We start from the raw sequence: 22,700 nt of genomic DNA on the forward strand, positions 1-22,700 counted from the left end.
GGCCCTAAATCCTTGCCAATCACATTTTGCTACTTCATAATTCTCCAATTGAATATGCCATGAATGACTTTCTCAGTCTCCCTCTCTTCCCCCAAACCGAGTGGATCACTGCGCCGGTTTATAGTATTGTTGGATTTTGCATTTAAATGTAGATTATTTGTTCTATAAAATGAATAAAATGTCCAGCTTTCGCGAATTTTATAATCCAAGATAATCAATTACTCAGTTTTTGGCAGGATAAAAAAAGAAAATGGAAACCCTACAGCTTGTATAGGTACAAGCGTGATAATTTGGATGTTTATCCTTAGACAGGTTTTGATTAAAACTACAGAGATGAGCATGGATTTGGGGTAAACGTGGGAGTGATTGGGATGAATAAAACATGGCTTTTTTAAAAGGCTGTTCGGGAGACGGAGAAGGGAGAGAGAGAGCTGTGTTTAGTAATAGAAACCTGCTGTGTGGCCATTGTGGGGGATGATGTGTTAATCGTGCCACAAACTGTGTGGTTTTTCAGGCCAGAGGTCTCATTTAGACGGCCACGGAAAAAGAGAAATGTATTTGAGCGCAGGGCCCCGCTGGCTGCCGGTCCTTGACTCCATAGCAGTAATGTAAATGGTGGATTAGGTGACGTTGGCTGGGACCCCCTCAACCCCTCTCCAGCCACTAGGCCCCCTCCTCCTCTTTTCCATTAAGACAGCTGGTATCTTTCAAAGGGTCCCGGCCCAGTGATTGATGTGTAATAGCTCCAAGCCTCACCTGCCCCCTCACGGCGTTATTCATCGGCCCGGGCAGCCGGCGCTGCTTTCTACTAAGCACTTTGTTTCCCGGCTCGTGGGTGGAGAGCCTTCCCCCTCGCTTTCTTTTTCTCTCTCTTCTCTCTCCGTCTCACTTTCTCTTTCTCCTCCCTGTCAGCCATCAATACATTATGACTTTCCATTGCCACGGTGTTACTACTTCACTTCACACTGACTCACTCCCTGTTACTCACTCAATTTGTTCAACTTCAAATTGCTCATTTATCTGCGTTACGCTGCAGCTGCTGACGTGCAACGAATTAACCAAAGACACTTGAACACATCGTTAATTGGCTAGTAAAGGTTTTAACAAAATTAAGAGCAAGCGCATGTCTGTATGAGGAATTTTATAAATAAGGTAAATAAGGCGATAACATTCAGCCGCCAGATGTCGCATTCTCCCTCCCCCGTTCCGTTAAATTTACTTCACAACAAGTCGTTGCCAGGCACTTACTGTACTTCAAGCCATTTATCTGTTTTTTTTTCCACAGTAACTGACGACACAGAGATACCAACGTCGTTTTACTATTAGAAGTGGGAACCAAACGTCAGATATCTTCCACAGAGATAAACAATACATTCATTTTTAAAAGGATTAATTCACAATCATGATATTTTTTTATGGAAAACCCATACTTTTATTTGGAACTTTTCTAAAGTAGGGATGGGAAATCACCAGAGACCCCATGATATGATTTTATTGCGATTTTGTTGCGATTTTAAACATTTAGCGATATGATATATTGAGATTTATTACCTTTGTTTCAACTGCAGATTATGCAATTTGTCAACCTCTGTTTTATCTAATAAGACACAGTTTTCACTGTGTTTATCTCAGAGTTTTCATTCACATATCTTGAGGTCAGAGGTCAAGGGATCCCTTTGAAAATGGCCATGCCAGTTTTTTTTGCCATGTTAAGATTTTAGCATATTTTTTATGCTAAATGCAGTACCTGTGAGGGTTTCTGGACAATATCTGTCATTGTTTTGTGTTGTTAATTGATTTCCAATAATAAATATATACATAGATTTGCATAAAACAGCATATTTGCCCACTCCCATGTTGATAAGAGTATTAAATACTTGACAAATCGAATCGCGATTAAATATTTTAATCGATTGAGAGCCCTGATAATAAAAGATCGATACTTGACGTGTGTATCAATACAATTTTTAAGTATCGCGATACTATGCTGTCCCCTATCAGCAAGGTAATTAGAGATGCAGAGTTTTGAGAGAGGCAGTTGTGTAAAGTGCATCCAGATGTAAACTAATAGCGCCTAGATTGTAAAGATACTTATAGCGGCTTATAGCAGCCCACAACATCAAAAGGGAACGGGCCGGCCCTCCATTTGCAACAGTTCAGGGTCCTCGTCGCTCTCAGTGGAAGAGGCTTATGTTACTGATTAGAGGGGAGAAGAGGTGCTTAGCTCATACACAGATTCTGGCAGCTCCCAGGATTAGAGCCGAGCTATCAAATGGTACCTTCATCAATGTTTTCATGTTCCTCACACCTCCCAGACATGCTGCTGGATATGGACACAGGAGGGAGGGGGGGTCACAGTGTGTATTTTGGCACCACCAACGGAGGTGTCGTCGCACACACATGCGCGTTAAAACCTCTCCCAGAGCCTCCTTTTGCGTTCTGCGTGTGCTCTAATGTGTTCTTCTTGAGTGTGTGTGTTACGCTGGCAGCCCAGTGGTCGCCGTGGTAACTCATCATTAGGTGATTAATGGGGCTGTGACGAGGCTGCGGTTTAATCAGGCCCGGTGTTTGTGTTGAAGCCGACGACAAGAGCAGCTGCCCTGTCAGTTGGTGTCTGCTCACGAGATGACAGCACCCGCTGCTGAGGAGTGCCGTTGTCAAACACGCTTCATTGTATGTGTGTGTGTGTTTATGTGTGTGCCAAAATCCTTTCTCTCCGTCTATTCTTCACCTCACATTTCTGTCGAGCCCTCTCAATAAAAAAACGCACGTCCACTTGCAACCTGTATAATTTTCACTCAAAGCTGCGTTACCTGGCTCGGTTTCTACCCCTCCTCGTTTTTCACTCTCCCTCTCTCCCACCCTGCTATCACCACCACCATGGTAACGCGGGTGCTGATTGCCTGGTCTGATCCCTCTGGGGGCCGTAATAACTATTTCTAGTTAATTTGTTGCGGTGGGGGCGGAGGGGGGGTAAACACTGGCAGTAATTGAGAAGCTTCTTTTGTAGGCGCAGTGTAGCGCAGACAGCGTGCTGCCTCAGCTTTGCCCACTTCACTGTTTATGGAGGATTTCATTGTGAGAAAGTGGTAGCCGGGCTCCTCTCCTTTTTTTGAGTGAAGCTGAAAATGGCAGTGGACCGGGGCACGGCTCTGCCTCCCTCCTCTCCCTTTCCTTACCCAGTGGATTGCTGTGTTCTTCCCTCCAGAGCTGTCACTTCACATTAACACAGTGGTGACTGTCAGCCAGGGTAGAGGATTGGGGTGGGGTGCAGTCCACTAAGCCAGAGTACACACACACACACAAAACCACACACAGATGAGTAAAATTGAGCCTGGTGTCATCACAGATGGTCTGCAGAGAAGCTAGCCAGTTAACTCTGTCATTGAGTTTTACGCTGCGTCCCTCCCGTGGCATCGCAAACGACAAGCAGCGTCTTGTGCCGAAAAAGCCCCCTCGACACATTATCTCCGAGGAGTTCTATTGGCTGCCAGCCTCGTCCTCAATGCAGCACCACCTCCTCTTTACGCTTATTCAGTTACGACTTCCCTTAAGCTTATTATGTTACAAATACTGTGCATGCAGCACTTGTCATTCTTCTTTTTTACTCTCTTTTTTTCCTTTTAATAGCTGTGTTTTACTGCCTCTCTGGAAGAATGGAAATGTGTTGGAGCAGGAAGCCAGGAGGAGGTTCAGTTCTCTGATAAAGCTACTCGGTGCTCTCCAGAGTATACATGGTTGTGGAGGGGAGAGTGCCAACAATTACTGTGATGTTGAGAAGAGTCAGCACAGCTGCCTGATCTCTAGGAACTAATCTTGTATTTCTCACCCGCAAAACATCACACAAAACTGAGAAACTGGAGCTTCTTTATAGTGCTGACTGATGAATCGTATTTTCATCGTCATCGCGATGTAAACATGCGTGATAAACACATTGCAAAAGACGCAATGATTCATTTTATTTAGGGATGGTTACCAAAACCCAATATTAACTTTGCTGTTGTAAACTTTACTGTTGCTGCTCTAGAAGCAACATTTAGCCCAGTTATATTTAAAATATTCAATTCTAATGCAGTTCTGGATTTGAAGACAACCAGGCTGACAGATATAGCTGATATGCACACTTCAATATTTGTTTATTTATAGCAGGTCATATAGTTTTTGCAATATTGAACAATGATATCGCACATCGCTGATTTTCCTCATATCGTGCAGGCCTGCTTCTTTACTGTCAGGATAATGGTTATTGACATATAGACAAATTCAGCGACCGCCATTACTGCGGTGGCAAGACGTAGCGACTCTGCTGTTTGCTAACTGGGGACTTTCAGCTGAAAGCGTCCGAGGTTGCTCGTCGTAATAATAAACACAGATGAGTATGTATTTAATATTCCTTAAAGTCAAATTGAAGGCTTTTTACGAGGACACAGTGCGTCACTACGAGCAACCACGATGCATTTGCCTGAGAGTCATCAGTCATCACGGGGGCGTCTTTGCTTTTGTGATGCCGACCAAATGACGCTTACTTTGTCAACGTTATATTTCACAAGAACGCCACAGTTAGTTGATTGAGTTAATTTATTCCGTGGGACCACTGCAGCCCCTCGACAGTGCCTTTAGCCCACTGACGTTAGCTAACGCCAGCTAAGCAGTGTGAGCTTAGCTGACGTTACTTGTTCCACCATGTTAGACGAACGCTAGGCAGCAGAGAACTGCTCTGTTCTTCCCGAGCTCCTAGATTTTGTTGTCAAAAGTAACAAGCGACTTGTTTACTTCCGGTACTTCCCCGGATTCGTGTGCAGCTATGCTAATTGTCCTTCTTTTCTCTTCCACAGCTTTTCTGAAACACTGGGGTTGTTGGTGTGGCCAAATTTTCCCTGGATTTGACTGGTAAATTCAGAAGACTGAAGCCCAGGCTCACAGTCTACCTTTCACGGAGGCCCAGCCGTGAGAGGACTGAGGAAGGCACGTGGCGGATCATGACGGCCGACAAAGAGAAGGAGAGGGAGAAAGAGCGGGACAGAGACAGAGACAGGGACCGGGACAAGAGGGAGTCCGGCAAGTCCCGCCGGATGGACGGGGACCGGGGCGACCGCGAGAGCGAGAGCTCCAGGCCGCGGCGCAGCTGCACGCTGGAGGGCGGGGCCAAGAACTATGCAGAGAGCGATCACAGCGAGGACGAGGACAACGAAAACGGCAGCGGGGGCGCGGGGAGCGGCGGACCAGAGGAGGCCGGCAAGAAGGGCAAGAAGAAGACGCCCAAGAAGAAGTCGCGCTACGAGCGCACAGAGAACGGAGAGATCACGTCCTTCATCACAGAAGATGATGTTGTTTACAGACCCGGAGGTAAGTCCTGCTAATCTTGGCTAATCTAATTGTGTCAGCAGGAGGGCCGCGCTCATCTGCATGGTCACCAACACTGCTTTTTTTTAGGAATTAAGACCGATTTTTAATGAATCAATGATTAATTTCTTGGTTCTTAAAGAGTCATCTCTGTTGCATTAAGCTGCAGAATCTCTAACAGCAGAAGTACTCCCTCAGGCTGGAGGCCAATGCATCATACAATCAATTCCAAGTTGACCCACTCTGTGCTTTGTCTTGGCCTAAGTCAATAAAGCAAAGTGGTGCTCCACTAGATGATGTGATAGTGACGACAGCCACGATAATGATTTCATCCCCGACACCATCTGACTCACTGAAAGTATGCGATCTCCTCTGGGGGCCAAAAGGTACTCTGGTTTCCTGGAGAGAGTACAGTGTCTTTATTACATCTGATGCGTGAGGCTAAAAAGAGAACCAACCTTTCTGCAGCTGTAAACACGGCCTCTCTTTCACCTACTGTTTAGAGATTGGTTGTATTAGAGGGGGGGGATGTCAACACTGGCAGAAGGAAGCCAGGCTAGCTAGTCGAGTGTGTGTGTGTGTGTGTGTGTGTGTGTGTGTGTGTGTGTGTGTGTGTGTCCGCCTTGCAACTAAATCATCGCCGCCGTGTCTTTTCGTTTATCTAGCAGCTAGCAAAAGGTCAAGTAGTGGAGGGGGTGGCCCACATGGCTCGGCTACTTAATAGGAAGATGTAGGAAATTACAGCCAGTGTGCTCGCTTATTTTCTTCTCCGGCTGCCTCCTCATAAACACATCCACACAAACACCTCCTTTTTTTCCTTTTCAGCTACTTAAGAGACATCTTCAAGTAGGTGCAGTGAAACAGCCAGACCTCCTCCCCGCCCTGCGCTCTCTTCCCGTGTAGCTGCGTAATCTCGTCGGCTAAATTATCTCTGCGCTGGTATCAGCGGAGCTCCTCGAGCAAAGAGGTCGCCGCTGAACCTCGAGTTTTGTTGTTGCTCGCTCTCCATTTCTGTCCCCTCTAACTCTCTGCAACGGACTCCAATGAAGCGTTTGGTGCGCCGCATTTCATGTTTAATAGAGAGAGCACCGGCGCTTTGTCTCATAGTTAACCATGCGGAGAGGGGGGGGGGGGAGTGAAAAAAAAAAAGCGGAAGCAGTCAGTCACATCAATGAAACATTCAAAAGGCATATAAACAAAGTCGACCGTCTCAGCGGATTAGCCCTGCCGAATATTTATATTTCCACATCCGAGCGCGCAGCGCAGCCAGTGTTTGGTTGACGGGGGAATATTTATGTTTCCTGTCTTCCCCTTCAATTAGTTTGACAGGTCTAGAGCGGCCCGGGTGTCGCAACCTGCTCCCGGTTCCAGACTAGAGCTGTTAGATTGGTTTAGATTAGGGATGAGCCAGGATAGGATAGCGGGTGGCCCCAGCACCGGTACACTAGTTTGTAATTTACCTCCTATTGTCAACGCAGAAGATCCTCCACCTCAGCTACTGACCTCCTGCTGTCTCCTCTGCTCATTGTTCAAGTGATAAACCCTGTGTGTGCGTGTGCGTGTGCGTGTGCGTGTGCGTGTGTGTGTGTGTGTTGAGTGTTTTCGTCCTCCTGCTTGGTCAGTGGTAGCAGCCTTCTTGCAATCAGATTTGATGTGTGCAGCTTAGGCAGGCACAAAGCCTGCGATGGATTATGCTTCACTAAATGTTAAATCCCTTTATAGCCGTCTAGTGACACACAATATGTAAAACTAACCACCCCTGGAGAGGGATTTGCACCGCCCCAGACATGGGGGGGGAGAGGGTGATGGTAAGCTGCGCAGAAAAAAAAAATTGTGCAACCAAAACTGCTGTTTTGATTGCTTTTGTCACAGGGAGCTTTTAGAAACACACACACGCACACACAGGCCCATGTCATCACATAAGAAGTAACAGGTAAGCTAGTATTGAAACCGTCTGCACACTCCCAATCTCCAGCCACCCCCTCCAATCTCTCCGCTCAGCCTTTCTATCCCTTGAAGATGGGTTCAGGCGGCTTAGTGCACATCGATTGGATGGGGAAGAGGTGGAGAAGGAGAACGGCCAATAGGTGGGCCTGCAGCTAGCCGTAGCTCTGCTGCTGTTTTAAAAGGATAGGAGGAGTGTGTCTGCGTGGTAGTGGTGGTGTGGTGGTGGTGTTGGTGGTGGCCAGGGGGACTCTGTCCCGGGCCCGTCGGTACGGTCGGCTGCTGGGGTGAACAGCCTTATGCAGTGCAAACAGACATGCCGAATCGATCCGCGCCCCGTGGCTGAGCTCTCGCCACTTTCCCCAGTCCTGGACAGACACCTCCAGAGCCTGTTCTCTACACCCCCCCACCACCCCAGATTATAGATCCTCTCTCTGGAGATTATACACACTGCCATGGGGGATCAATAGGAGACACCCTAGAAGCACAGAGACACACACAAAAACTTGTCGGTACACACACATAACGCAGTACACTGATAACCGGTATTTCTGCACACTCACAAGTGGACTTCAACACATTCACATGCACACACTAACACATATACAAGGCATGCTTTTAGCAGTCATAGACACGGTTCCTATCTCTGACAAGCACACTCCTGCAACACACACTGCTCATCCTCTTCTCTCCACTGCAGCAGCAGCTCTGCTCGGGCGCTGCAGGCGGCTGACTGCCATAGCATGTCTCCTTCCTTCCTAACTGACTGGCTGGCTGGTCTGTTTAAAATGGAGAGAGAGCTAATGGAAACCACCTGCCCCCCCTCCTCCCCCCCTCTCCACTCCTTCTACCTCGGTTTATGTCACACAACATGGCCGCCACAGCCAATACCACTGGGTTTCAGGACGATAAAGACTTGATTAGATTCATTTCTTCTTAGAAACTGATAGGTGTGTGTGTGTGTAGTGTGTAGTGTATGATACAGGGAGATCGCAGGCTAGTGAGAAAAACACCTTGTGTGTGTACGAGTGTTGGGGGAGTTGTTGATGTGGACAGCTGGCGCTTCTTGCCGCAGCCACCACAGAACCCTGGGGAGTGTGTGTGTGTGTGTGAGTGTCATGTGCACACACAGGAAGCTGTGCAGCAGGAGTATGTCTGACACACACATGTAGAGCTGGATAACCAGCCCTCCCTCTTCCTCCTCCTCTCTTCTAACTGTGGACCAACTGTTGGCAGTCACACTAACTCACCATGTACTTCATGTGTGCAAAGGCTTCAGGCTTTCCTTTCATGAATATCTGTCAGCTGTAATTTTCTTCATGTTGAATATAATGTATATCGTCTTTACTGCTAATGATGCACAATATCTGTATCGGTGCAAATGCTGACATTTATTAACAACGTCAGGCGTTGATCAGATTCACATTAGTACACAATTTCTTAGTCAGTTCAGTTATAGATTTTAAACTTAAAGGGATATTTGCGGGTGTTTTTGAAGTGGGGTTGTATGAGGTACTCATCCATAGTCAATGTATTATCTACAGTAGATGACGGTCGGTACGCCACCAGTTTGGAGAAACAGACAGGAGTACCGACACAGGAGCAAAGTGACGTACTGCTGTGGACGGGGCCGGCAGCAAAACGTATTTTAGCCACTTAAGAAAAATCAATATCAGTTTAAGTGTACGCAATATATAGAATATTTTTGGCTGTTTTACCTTGCCATGAGACAGCTTTACAGTAATAGTTTCCAAAGTGGAACTGAAGCTGTTATCTATGCTCTCACCAAAGCCACCAGACTCCATTGAAAAAAACAGTAATTTTATCTTGCAGTTTGTTTGTGTTGTTGTGTGACTTTGGTGAATCTGTATTAAACGAAATCACACAATAGCACAAACAAACTAACCGACCGAGGCAGCGGTAGACCGGCAGATCCCGCGTTCTGCGAGGTAAAATTACTGTTTTTTTCAATGGAGTCTGGTGGCTTTGACGGCAGCATAGATGGATAAAACGGCTTCAGTTCCCCGTCGGAAAGGGCTGTCTGACAGCAAGGTAAAGCGGTGAAAATATTGTAAATATAGCGTACACTTAAACTGATACTGATTTTTTTTAGGTGGCTAAAATATATTTTGCTGCCGACCCCCGTCCACAGCAGTACGTCGCTTTGCTCCCGTGTCGGTAACTCCTGTCTGGTTCTCAAAACTGGGGGCGTACTGACCGCCATCTACTGTAGGTAATACACCGACTATGGATGAGTACCTCATAAAACCCCACTTCAAAACACCAGAACTATCCCTTTTAATAATAAAAGTGAATTTTGTAAATGTAAAATATAATTTGGTTTTAAAATTCCTAGTTCTTAAATGCCTTGTTCAGATGGATATTTGGTTCAGAGTAAACTACATATGAACACAACATTGAACTGGGTTCTGTTGTCAGTAGGGATCCTCTTGAGGAGCCTCTATAATGCTGTTCAGTGTGTTAGATCGGTTATTCTAGAGCCAACACACCGTAGGCTAGCGCCCGATTAGCATAGCACATCCCCCCTGCGCCACAAAGGCTAGCTGGCGATCAGTTTGCTGTTTCCACTCAAGCTAACATGAGGGACGAGCCCTTGGAGTCATCTCACATTGAAACGTAGTGGTGTGAATCTGTAGCCTGTCGCTAACCGAACAGATCTATTTTTAAAAAGCCCTCTCTGCTCTCCCATCTCTCCCCACGCTAGAGACTCTGGGAAAAGGGCTTTTTAGTGAAATCCAACCACCTGCCGACTGCTAAATGAGAAAGCGTGGGCTAGCCGAGAGGGAAAGGAGAAGAGGAGGAGGAGGAAGAGGGGGGTTGGTGTTGTCAAAGAGCCTCTGTTCTCCCCGAGGAGCTCAGTCAGCTGTAGGCCTGCCCTATTGTAGAGAGCTGATGGTATCGCTTGCCAGGTATTTCCCACTGCTTTTCCAGTGAGAAGAAGGGAGAGTTGTTGGGCTTGTAGACGAGGAGAGAGAGAGAGGAAGGGAAAAGTTGGGAAAGTGTCTCATGTGCCTCGACTGCATGTCACGCCACCCCACTGGGACGGGCCCAGCAGGAAGTGGCACAAGGCGGCCTCGGTCATCGGCTTGGTCTCCCTCGCAGAGGCGTTGCGGTTCTGCGTCGGATCAGTAATAACACCAGTCCTTCTCCCAAGCTCTCTCTCTCTCTCCTGTCCCCTCTCAGCCCCGTGGTTCCATTATTGCATTCCTTGTGCTATTTAATGTTAGGATCACTCAAGGGGCGGGGGGGTATCTTTACTAAAGCAGTGCACTACTCTGCTGTTTGTGAGCCGAGCACCCTTTTTAACAATGCAGGTGCGTCCTGCCTCGCAGCTAACACTTAGCACCTGCAAACAAACGCTCCTCTTGATTTAATAAGCCTGCCTTGTGTACTAAAATATGCTCATATTCTCGCTGTGTTTAGCTGGTCTCATTCCATAGCACCTAAACACACCGCCCTCCCGTCACTGTTTACTAAACATCGACACAGGCCCTGTTCAGACCTGGTATTAACATGCGTCCTCAGTGATCGGATCACAAGTGGACAGCTTTAAGTACGTCTGTTAACACCTGGCATTAGTCTCCACCAGCGTCCTGAGTGGCCACTTGTGATCTGATCTCACTTCCGCGCTCTATATGCAAATAAACACGTAGTAAACACACGGCTAATATAGACCTAATATTACATGAACGTCAGTAGTAATATCCTACATATTCGTGAATTCTGGTGCATTTTATTAACATCAAAATAAAAGGTTATTGTACCGGTGGTCCCCAGGGACCTCCGCGCCACCGGCCCCACCGCCTTTGCCAGGCAACAGCGGGGTACAGAGCTTCAGAGAGTCTGGGATGAGAGCGAGCGGGCGGATGTCAGCGCCGTGCAAAGCACCGGATCAAAAACACCGACATGTCTCTGACAGTATGATAATAATGCACTTCCTTTGCATAGTCTGATAGTCTGTAGTCATGTATGTCGGACACTCGCTAAAGTTAGGCTGCACTAACAGACCGAATGACAACGGCGAGCACGAAGCCACCAGCGACGCTACAGTTGCTGACGTAGCACAAACACACGGTCTGTCGGACTCTCGCTAACGTTACGCCGGGCAGACACACAGCTAAACTAAATGGTGCGGTAAAGTGGCTGAATGTGTCCTCGACACTACACGCAGCATCGTGGTTACTACAGTAACTCTATCGGACGGGTGAACTGGGGACTCAGTTGTCTGTTGTTGCTCATACATTGCAGCCAGCGCACCGCTGCATGCGACACACTAATCTTGTGGGTTAACGAGGGTCAGTTATCGGTTAAAAAAAGATTCAAAATAATTAGCATCCCTTGGTCTGAGTGAGTGCGTTCACACCTGTACTCAGAGCTGTCCACTTGTGATCCGATCACTCGGGACGCATGTTAATACCAGCTCTGAACGGGGCCATATATGCCTGTGCTCACAATGTGACTTTCTATTGTTGGCGGCTCGTAAGAGAAGCTGATTTCTATCTAAGACCCCCCCCTCTTCCCTCCCCTTTCTGCTGAAACACTGCAGCAAATTAAACAGCATCTTATTTGCTTGATACAGAGCGAGCAGGACAACACGGCTCTTTTGCTGAGGCTAGGTGTGTTTTAGATTAGACATGCTTGGCAGCCGTAAGAGAATGGCTGGCTGAACAACGAGCTACAGCTGAGAAAATTGCTGTGTGTATGAATGTGTGTATGAATGTGTGTGTGTGTGTGTGTGTGTGTGTGTGTGTGTGTGTGTGTGTGTGTGTGTGTGTCAGGAGGTTATAACGATGAATATTCCGTCGCCTGAACCCGGCTGTGACAATGTAATTGGAGAAACCGCCAGGATCAGGTTTCAGTGAAGTGTCTGAGGAACTGCTACTCAGTAGCTCCGTGATTATCTCCCGGTGTCAAAAGCACTGAACTTTCTCTCCCGCTCTCCGTCCGTCTGGGTGGCGTGGCGGTCGGCGGTTGGATTGCAAGGGGTGGAGGCGAAGTAGGAGAAGTTAAACTTAACAGCTGCGGAGGGAGCGAGAGCACTCGACTACAAAGGCCCTGCTGTGGTTCTCCCCTCCCGCAGCGCCGGCTACATCCATCCATCCAACGAGCGCACACTTCTTCAACCCTCTAAGAAAACTGAGCCCATCCCCCCCCCTCACGTAGACCCCCACCACGGTCTACGTCCCTCCCCCTTTTCCACTTCTCCACTTGAGCGAGGAGACCCACTTCCAAATGCACAAAATGGCAGGAATGTTTAACAAGCCAGGCGGACCCTGGAGGAACCGCGTGGCCCGCTTCGTCGAGCCCCCTCCACCGCCACCGCCCCACCCAGCCTCCCTGAGCCTCCTTCGAGTTTGAAGCATTAATTTTAACTTCCACATTCATTGAGAATCGTCTTCTAGTGAAATGCCCTTGAGGTAGTCGACTTTTAGCGCCCAGGATGAATTCAAAATGTGCTTTTGACGTTCGAAGAATAGACTCGCTTGCTGTCTGCGAATGATTAAACTAGATCCCTGTCTCTTTTTTCTCTCCTCCCGCCGCCTATCTTTTTCACTCTGTTCTTTACGCCTGTTGATGTGCTCTGGGGTGTAGACACGGAGATCTGGCCCCTCTAAATGAATGTGCCGACGAGGTGAAGGGACACTAAACCCTAATTCCCCCGATTTGACTCCTCCGAAACATGTCATCTCATTCAGATTAGTCTCTTTTGTTCTCGGCCCTCCCCCCACCTACCTCCCCTCCCCTCGTCACTCCCTCCTCCTCCTCCTCCTCCTCCTCCACCACTCGTCTCTCTCAACACACACACACTGTGTTGCTCACGGATCACACAATAGCACTGATGGATATTTTCATTCATGTTATCTTGTAAATGACTTCCAGGGATGGTGTAGAGGAGGGGAGGAACGGAGGGAGCGGGGAGAAGAGAGGGCAGCAGTGAGAGAGATATAATGCGTCACTCAGAGCCAGCGAGGGCGATAAACCCCCCCCCCCCACCCCTTAGAACAGCTCATTCAGCCCACAGCAGATAACAAGCCCACCCTGGGGTTACACACACACACACACACACACACACACACACACACACACACACAGAGCCTCTCAAAAAACAAAGCCCATGATGTCACAGACGCACTCGTACACACCAGCCCCTCTACAAATGGTATCTTGGGTGTCAGAGCCATTTAATATCTTCGCCACCCCTCTTTTTCCTCTGTAAGCGGGAAGATAAACCACAGCCAGATCGATAACTCTGTTGACACAAACAAATAAATAACAGATGATGGCAGCACTGTCAGTCACTGGAGAAAAAAAAAAAAAAAAAAGCTCGCCGTTCATCTTTTTGTTAGGGAAAAGTGTGTCTTTTAGTCCTTCTGCAAGGACTCAGCGTGTGTTTTAGTGAAATGAGCACCGGCGGTTTGTGTTGTCAGTGCAGATCTTACCTTGAATCAAAGCTTACAGAGCTGAGAGACACCGAGTACGTTTACATGCCCCAAATATTCAGATTTTTTACAACATTCCTGCTAATGAACATGAATATTCTTGTTTACATGAAGCCGTGCATACTCCCATTAATGTAAAACCTTCCCATGCTGACCTACAAATTAGCTAAACAAGTCAGCCGGCTACCCAGTTGTCTTTTTCCCTTTTTCTTACCACCACCATCATCATCATCATCATCATCGCCATCTTTGGCTGTGTTTGACAGAGGTCGATGCCCCAACATGTCGTTTATCACATCAAAATATAGAAAAGTGGAACGGCAGGAGTCACTTGTGTAAAGAAAAATGTTTTTTTTTGGGGTTGTCAAAGTTAACGTGATAATAACGCGTTAACGCAATCGATCTTACGGAGGTTGTAGCGGGCTCAGTTTTAAAGCTAGAGTGAAGATACTGGTATCATATGAAAGTAGAAAAACTAAGGAAAAATTGGCATGGCCATTTTCAAAGGGGCCCCATTGGTACCAACCATGTCATACTAGCTTATCGCAAAGGAGGTTAAAAAAAACGCTCCAAACTTGTGATAAATTTTGCCAAGGAAAAACTGTCATGGCCATTTTCAAAGGGGTCCCCTTGACATCTGACCTCAAGATATATGAATGAAAATGGGTTCTATGGGTACCCACGAGTCTCCCCTTTACAGACATGCCCCATGTTATGATTTGAGCATATTCTTTTATGGTAAATGCAGTACCTGTGAGGGTTTCTGGACAATATTTGTCACTGTTTTGTGTTGGTAATTGATATCCAATAATAAATATATACATACATTTGCATAAAGCAGCATATTTGCCCACTGCCATGTTGATAAGAGTATTAAATACTTGACAAATCTCCCTTTTAAGGTACATTTTGAACAGATCAAAAATGATTAATTAATTGCAATGAAATATTTTAATTGATTGACAGCACTAGTTTTTTTTCAAAGTTTTCCACAAGTGGCGGACGTGTTTGATTTGTGTGAACACAGCCTCCCTCTTTTTCATCCCTTCAACCACCTTCTTGAAAAGGTCTGCGTTGCGACACTGTCACATATCCTAAAACCTGCCGATATCAAAGTCTTTCAATAATGTTTACAAGTCGGTGTGTTTCTCCTTTTCTTTTGGGCATGTATCTCTGCAAAATGTCGGCTGGTTGGTTTGTTTACAACGCACAGAGCTGGACATAAACAGGAAGAGGCCGTGTGTCGCAAATCGCCGTGAAAACCCAGATTGAGACTCATATTCTGAATGTATACATGTCTAAAACCTGAATAATATCAGCATGTCCCACGTCTTAATCAGAAAATGCTCCATTTGTAATAAGGACTTATTCAGAATATCCGAAAGGAATATGCTGTTTACATGACCCTTATTAAACTCTGAATATTGTCATATTCAGAATAATTGTGGAATATTAGTGTGCATGTAAACGTATTCACTCTCCGTCTTCATGGCCTTGTGTTTTATAATGAGCGCTGCGCTCCGTTGCACCAACCGGCAGACTAAACCAGCCTTGGGAGCAGTCAAATAGCTTGTTGCGTTGCTTCCGTCTGAATAGAAGGTCAATTTCTTTAGTGTGTGATGTATTTTTCAATCAATTAAGTGTCAGTGGCTTTTGATTGCTTCGCTCGTTCAGCAAGCAGAGAACCGTCTTTTACAGGTTGTTATTTAAACCAAAATAAATCTGTGTTTTTTTTCTCCTCTGTTTGATCACACTCCAGGTTTTGTGTTTCAGTTAAAAGCAAAAAAAAACAGTGAATGGGAGACTATTATGCTAATTTGGGGATTCAAATCTCTTTTTCTATAATAATTCTAACCCATGGCTGTTTTCTGGAAAGTACTGCGCCAGGCTGAGCAGTAACCATTAGCCATGTCCCCCCCCCGACGCCTCCTCCTCTTCTTCTCCACAGAAGTGTCTGTGTGTTTTTGTCCTCTGCAGCGTGAATGTTTTTGTTAAGGAGATGAGGGTTCACGACCTGGCCATACCACCAGTCACATTCAATTTAACAGCACAGCCGGGCCAGGGCCACCTCCTCCTCCTCCTCACACACACAATGTGAGGGGGCTGCTTTTAACACTTGAGAGGGTTATGTAATTTGGCATCAGTTTAAAACACCAGAGAGGACAGAAGGTGAATTCTTTTTGTTGTTTCAGCGCTCTGCTAACCCGTAACAGGAGGACACACACATATATATAGGTGCAATGACAGAAGTTGTCATTTTGTAGTTCCAGTGATGACTGGGAGGTTGGAATGGGGTTAAAGCCAGTATTACTCACTGGTGTATAAATGGAGTGGAACAATAACATAATTCCCCTTGGGCGTAATGTTTGCTTTGGAAAGGCAACCTTGTAGCGCTCCAAAAGTCCTTAATCCTATTACTCGCATTCCAATTGAATTTGACTCAAGGAGGGAAAAAAAATGTCTTTTCAGCAGAGGTAACAGCATCCAGAATAAAATATATTACCGAGTCTGGCTGCATTAAAAAAAAAAAACATGAAAGCTTTGGGAAGTGTGAACGTCTTCTTTTCAAAACTCACTCTTTTTTTCTTCCTCCTCTCTCTTGCAGATTGTGTGTACATTGAGAGTCGACGGCCCAACACTCCCTACTTCATTTGTAGCATTCAGGATTTCAAGCTGGTGAGTACATTTTCACTTCCTGTCTGTCCTGTTTTGTCTCCTCGCGTCCTGAGGTTCACCACTAATCCCACCCACCCCTTGTGTCGCAAGCTGGAAAGCAAACCACTGTTGTTCCTAGTGAGCAAAACACAGAGGAGCCAGAAGAAAACAGGGCTACCCTGTTGTTTGCACTGTAATTAATAGGGGTGGAATTTTTTTATGATTTTAAAATAGATGTTTTAATGCCAGAAATTAGAAGGAAGTTACTGCTTTTATTGTTGTAGTCTGAGTAACGTGACGTCCTATCCGTTCCGTATCCGTCAACCAAAACAAACCGCAGCGAGCCAAAACAATAAAGTAGAAAACGGCAGAGGGTCTGCATGGATACGACCTGCACTCTCACATTTTAAATCCAGCGTGGTAAACACTACACATCCAGTGAAGTATGGAAACACTTTGGGTTTCACACATTGCCAGGAAAAGCAGAGCTAGACATCACGGCTAAAGCTGCATGCTAACTCTGTCATGGACAGGAAACGTTATCGTATCGCGGTAACGTGCGGTCAAGCCGGCCGTCACATCCGTGGTCAAATGGGCCGACGCTACAACTGTAGATCACCCATATACTGACATTTATGTTAAAGCTATAAAAGTTAGCAGAAGTATACACGTGTGACTGCATCCGGTTTTCAAAATAAGGTGTTAACAAAGGGAACTGTATATACAAAATATACAATATAAAATGTCTTTATTCTTTGATTTTTGGGTTGCTGGAAAAGATTTAATAAAACATGTCTGTCAATGACTGATAGATTTGACTTCAGGACAGCTCTGACTACATACATGCTGAAAATCAAAAGTCTTTACTGTATTAATTTAGATATTTTCCAAAGTAAATGTCCCTAGAAGTGTATGAATCAACTTTTCCCCATGGTCTAGTGTTAAAAAAGTTAACAAAAATTGCGATAAATCGTAATATCGAATCGCAATACCCCCAAGTATTATGATAGTTTCAAATCAGCAGAATGAATCGTCACAGCCCTAATAATTAGAACATATAAGTTGTACATTTTTGTTCCGCTGTGGTCGTCTGATAAAGACTGAATACAAATCAGAGTGATTATAATCAGTTTGTGTCCTGAGGTTTTGTTCTTTAAAGGGTCATGTGGAAAAATAGAAATCCCTCCGAGAACCGGTGGCTTGAATATTAACCACCTTTGCGATCCACTGGCGGTGTAATAATGCCTGTAATGGAAATAAAGATGTTTGTCGATGCACTTAATTGATTTAATGAAGGAGACCGTCACCAGATTTCAATTGATTTTTGTACAGCCTAATGTGGCCAAATTGCCTCTTTTGCTGAATAAAGAAAGAAATTAGTTTTTAATTTGCTGCTGAGAATGGCTGATTCATCAGACTCAGTCAGTTTAGTGAAGTGGTTTCTCTGCAATAGGACACCTAAAATGTATCGCACACACAGACAAATTGATTTTCCCACACTGCATTCTCTCTGTTTGCTAAAGGGGAAGTTGCATTGAGTTCACCCGGCAAGATTTGTCTTTGTTCGTGTTGATGAAAAGGATGTAACCTTCTGGTTTGAGAAATGCGGTTAGATAGATGCAGTCGACTCAGATGACACCATGCACAGCTTTTAGAAATCATGAATGCCTCACAGCTACCTGCCGGTTATTCAGATTATCTTTTTTTTTTAAATCAATATGTGGTCTTGAAGTACTGTATTATCAAACAGGGTGTCTTTTCAAAGAGTTATAACTCAGGCTGTCAAAGTTAATGCAAATTCTATTTAATGCCACTAATTTCTTTAATGTAATAACACAACTTGCTATTTTTAGGTTTGTAGTGGGCTCCGTTTTAAACCTAGAGTTAAGATACTGATATCATATGAAACTAGAAAAACCTAAAGAATCCATTGGTCCTTTGTTCTACCCACGAGTCTCCCCTTTACAGACATGCCCACTTTATGATAATCACATGCAGTTTGGGTCAAGTCATAGTCAAGTCAGCACACTGACACACTGACAGCTGTTGTTGCCGGTTGGGCTGCAGTTTACCATGTTGTGATTTGAGCATATTGTTTTATGCTAAATGAAGTACCTGTGAGGGGTTCTGGACAATATTTGTCATTGTTTTGTGTTGTTAATTGATTTACAATAATAAATATATACATACATTTGCATAAAGCAGCATATTTGCCCACTCCCATGTTGATAAGAGTATTAAATACTTGACAAATCTCCCTTTAAGGTACATTTTGAACAGGTAGAAAATGTGTCATTAATTTTGCAATTAATCGTGATTAACTATTTTAATTGATTGACAGCCTTAGTAATAATGCTTGTGTGTGGGATTTTTCTCAGAGGTCAATGCAACGAAACAAGTGGGGGGGGTTAAATTTTCACTGAATGCGAAGTTACCGGTGAGGCCTGAAATCCATTGTTTTTATTGGTCCTTTGTCAGATTTTTTCTGGTTGCCAAAAGTTGAAAAATGTTCAACTTAGTGTAAAATGCTGCACTGATCATCCTACATTTACAAGTGCTGAACAACAACAGCAGCAATGGAGGAGAAATTCGGTCCATCCTCTCCCCCTGTGTGATTTATATAACACTAAAATCAGGATAAATTAAGTCATTTGCAAAAGATGTTTTCAATAATACGCAATACTGAGCAAATTGTTATCACTGCAGGGGAAGTTCCTTCACCTCAACAGCGCTGAGCGGAGCACATTGTGGTGCAGGTTTGCAGACATGTTCCTGCCATTTATTGTGCAAAGACTGCTGGAATCTGTAATCGATGGCTGTTGCCAAATGAAGCAGCGTCTAACGCCGCCGGAGCGAGCACTGCCTGTCTTTTAACAGATTGGTTGTGTGAGCAGAGTGCAGAGGGCTCGGTGAGGGGCGGCCAGGCCCCAGGGGGCCCAAAGTAATGGCTGCCAACATCCAGGGTGATGATGGGAGGTCAGCTCAGAGGCCACACACATACACCACTTTTGGAAACTAGCGTGTGTATGTATATATATGTGTGTGTGTGTGAGGTAGGTGTGTTGGGCTTCATGTGTGAAGGGCAGTTGAGGGGTTTTAAGGTGAGCTGGAGGCCCTGCAGAGGGGAGGGCAGCCAGGCCCCACAGCAGCAGGGCTTTAATCCGATTGCTGCTAGAGAGTGCTGAGGACGGCAGGAACCCCTCCTCGTGCGCGCACACATGCACACACAAAAAAAAAAACACGCACCCACTGCACCTTGATTAAGAGCGCCAGAAGAGGTCTAGGGTGGACAGAGGTAATTGTCCAGGGAGGTAGAGAGAGAATACTGGCTCCGTTAGCTGACCCCTCTCTCTCTTTTCTCTCTCTCTCTTTCCTCTCTTTCTCTCTCTCTGTTGCTCCCCCCCATCCATCTGTAATTAATGAACAGCCATCTGCATGCCTGTATGTGTTTGAGCAGACTGTACCCTTGTCCTCCTATGTTAAAACAACAAGCCCCGCTGGTTCTCTCTAAACAAGTACAGCGTTTTCATTTGTCGCCGGGCTATAAATCACTAAAGATTGGCACAACGCTGCTCGCTACATTTGAATGATCTGTATTTAACTAGATTCCTCTTTTTAGGATGACAGCTGATTTGGGGTTGTAATTGCACACCACACGTTTCGCCGGCCAACCTAAAATCAACCCCTGCTCTCAAAACTGGGGCACAGACTTTGTGCCTTTGGGAGAAAAAAAAAAAATCATCCACTCATTCTGCTCTTTTGTGGCACATAATGGTCGGCGTAATCTCATTTCCTTCTCTTGCCACAACATATTGAAAAGCAGAGACAACAGGCAACATGAGATCCATGTGAGCGAACCAAGCATCAACTCATTCTCTCTATTTCCTCCGTCTCCGACCCCCACTTTTTCCTGCCGCACAAATTATCGATCAGCCTCCCCTCTGTGTGTGTGTGTGGGGGGGGGGAGCAGGGCTTCGGAGGCGCAGCGGAGAGACGGGGGGAGGAAATTTCATTGGTCCTGAACCAAACAACCTCATCAATATTGCCCGTCTCACACCTTTCTCCTTTTCTCCCTGTCTCTCTCTCCTCCCTCAGTCTTTTAGGCTGTAACAGTCTCACTCGTGTACTTTATCTAATGACCTGTGAATCCAATTAGCGGTGTGTAGAAATCCTGAATGCAGCCATCAATCTCTGCAGCGTGGGGAAGAACAGGAATTGAAGCCACCTCTCGGTGTCTCTTCCTTTCTCTCGCTGTGATTCGGAGACTCGTCGCGTTTGCATCATGTATGTTGTTTCTGTAGACACACGCAGCGCAGTCATTCAGCAATAACACATGCGCAGCGTTATCGGGGTCATTTTGAACATTCTCGCATCAATTTTCCCTCGTTTGTTTACCCAACAGTTGCAGCTGCGGTGCCCGCCGTAACCTCTGTGACATATTGATCCGGTCGTATAGATTTCAGTCTCCTCCTGCCTTCCTCCCTAAAATGTCTGCCCAGATACAGAGGTGGCCAGTAGGAGGCCATTTTAACCGTTTGAGGTATTAAACTAAATCAGGAGGGGAAGCAAGACATTTTTATTTCTTATTCATTCCGTTTAGGTTATTAGAAAAAGGGACAAATGTAATAACTAGTAAAAATGATTTGCAAAACTTACAAGACACAAATTTGAAGCAGTAAAACAACGGCACTACATGATAGAGCAAGTCAACATAAAATGTGAATTAGGGACTAAATTTCACTACTAATGCAAACAGAACTAGTAAAAAAAACTCTTATTATATCCACATTACTTTTGATTATGTATGAAAAATCTCATTATGTAAATATTTTGTAAAAGCACCAACCCTAAAACATCGTCGCAATATCGAGGTCAACAAAATATTGTGATATTTGATTTTTCTCCCTTTCCCAAAGCCCAAGATGACGTCATCAAATGTCTTGTTTTGTCCACAACTCAAAGATGTTCAGTTTACCGTCATAGAGGAGGAAAGAAACCAGAACATATTCACATTTAAGAAGCTGGAATCCGAGAATTTTGACTGTTTTTTTTACTTAAAAAATGACTCAAATTGATTATTAAAATACTTGGCGATTCATTTAATAGTTGACGACTGATCGATTGATTGATCGTTGCAGCTCTACCATCAGGTCAATTAAAGGCCAACAATCCTCCTGTGTGTTTTCCCACAAGGGCTAGTTTCAGTTTACACCGGGTGCCGTGACCTCGTAATGTGTTTACAATCTATATTTGATGAGAGTAACGCAGTGAGCCTGCAGACCGTAGACTCGTGTGTGTGTGCGTGCGTGCGTGCGTGCGTGCCTGCGTGTGTGTGTGTACATGGTGTGTTTGTCATTACATGCAACTTATATTACGATCATGCAGTTTGTGTTCATTAGACAGATAGATAGATAGACAGATAGATAGATAGACAGACAGATAGATAGATAGATAGATAGATAGATAGATAGATAGATAGATAGATAGACAGATAGATAGATGTACTTTATTGATCTCCAATTGGGAATTTATTGTGTTACAGCAGCAGGTTATCCAGACAATGCACCGGAACAGTAAATAAAATGTACATATTAACACTACAGAAATGTATCCATAGAATGCACAATATACTGGAATACACTATAAATATACCCAACTACTACAACTAACATAAAAATGATTCCTTATGTCATGAGGTATTGGGTATTTTTACTTTCTTATTATTATTACATACTTATATATAAAAAATGTAAATAACGAAGCATTCGAATAGTGATCACCATGGCAACGGTCGAAGCTTCGAAGCATTGGAGTAGGCCCTAGTGTACATATACAGTATAAATGTGGTTCAACACTGCACATGGTCTCTGTGTGAGCTGCCTGTTGTCGTGAGAGGAGAACCAATCAGCCGCCTGACTGCGACTGAACAATCTGCCGCCATATCTGCCCGTTGACCCCGACTTCACCAATCCATCCTGCTATTCTTACCTCGATTGTCTCCTCCGTCTCCATCTCTCTCACTCTCTCATCTGTCTGCTTCTACACTTCATCCCCCCCACCCCCCCTTCATCCCCTCTCCTCTTTATCTGCTGTCACTCACCTCCCTCCCTCGCTCCTCCCATCCCATGTTCCAGTCATTGTGTCCATGTCCCTGACGCTCATTGACCCCCCCCGCTGCCTCCATCTCTGCTTGTATCTAACCTCATTTGCTGTTATTGGCCAAGTCAGCTGTGTTCCTCCCTCCCTCCCTCCCTTCCTCCCTCACATCCCTCTCTCTCTCTCTTACTCCCTCTGCTT

The 22,700-nt window shown here is 45.3% G+C and overlaps 1 protein-coding gene across 4 annotated transcripts in view; it reads left to right on the plus strand.

Moving 5' to 3' along the window:
• Positions 1–22,700, plus strand: part of rerea (arginine-glutamic acid dipeptide (RE) repeats a) — a 186,744-nt gene that overhangs the window by 75,168 nt on the left and 88,876 nt on the right. For all 4 annotated transcript variants that reach the window (XM_037772956.1, XM_037772953.1, XM_037772955.1 and 1 more), the window contains 2 exons: positions 4,836–5,346; positions 16,354–16,424. In XM_037772956.1, the coding sequence (XP_037628884.1) occupies positions 4,980–5,346; positions 16,354–16,424 (438 nt within the window). In that variant the 5' untranslated portion in view covers positions 4,836–4,979. The remainder of the gene's footprint in view (positions 1–4,835; positions 5,347–16,353; positions 16,425–22,700) is intronic.

Source organism: Sebastes umbrosus, chromosome 6, assembly GCF_015220745.1.
Source record: "Sebastes umbrosus isolate fSebUmb1 chromosome 6, fSebUmb1.pri, whole genome shotgun sequence".
Lineage (NCBI taxonomy): Eukaryota > Metazoa > Chordata > Actinopteri > Perciformes > Sebastidae > Sebastes > Sebastes umbrosus.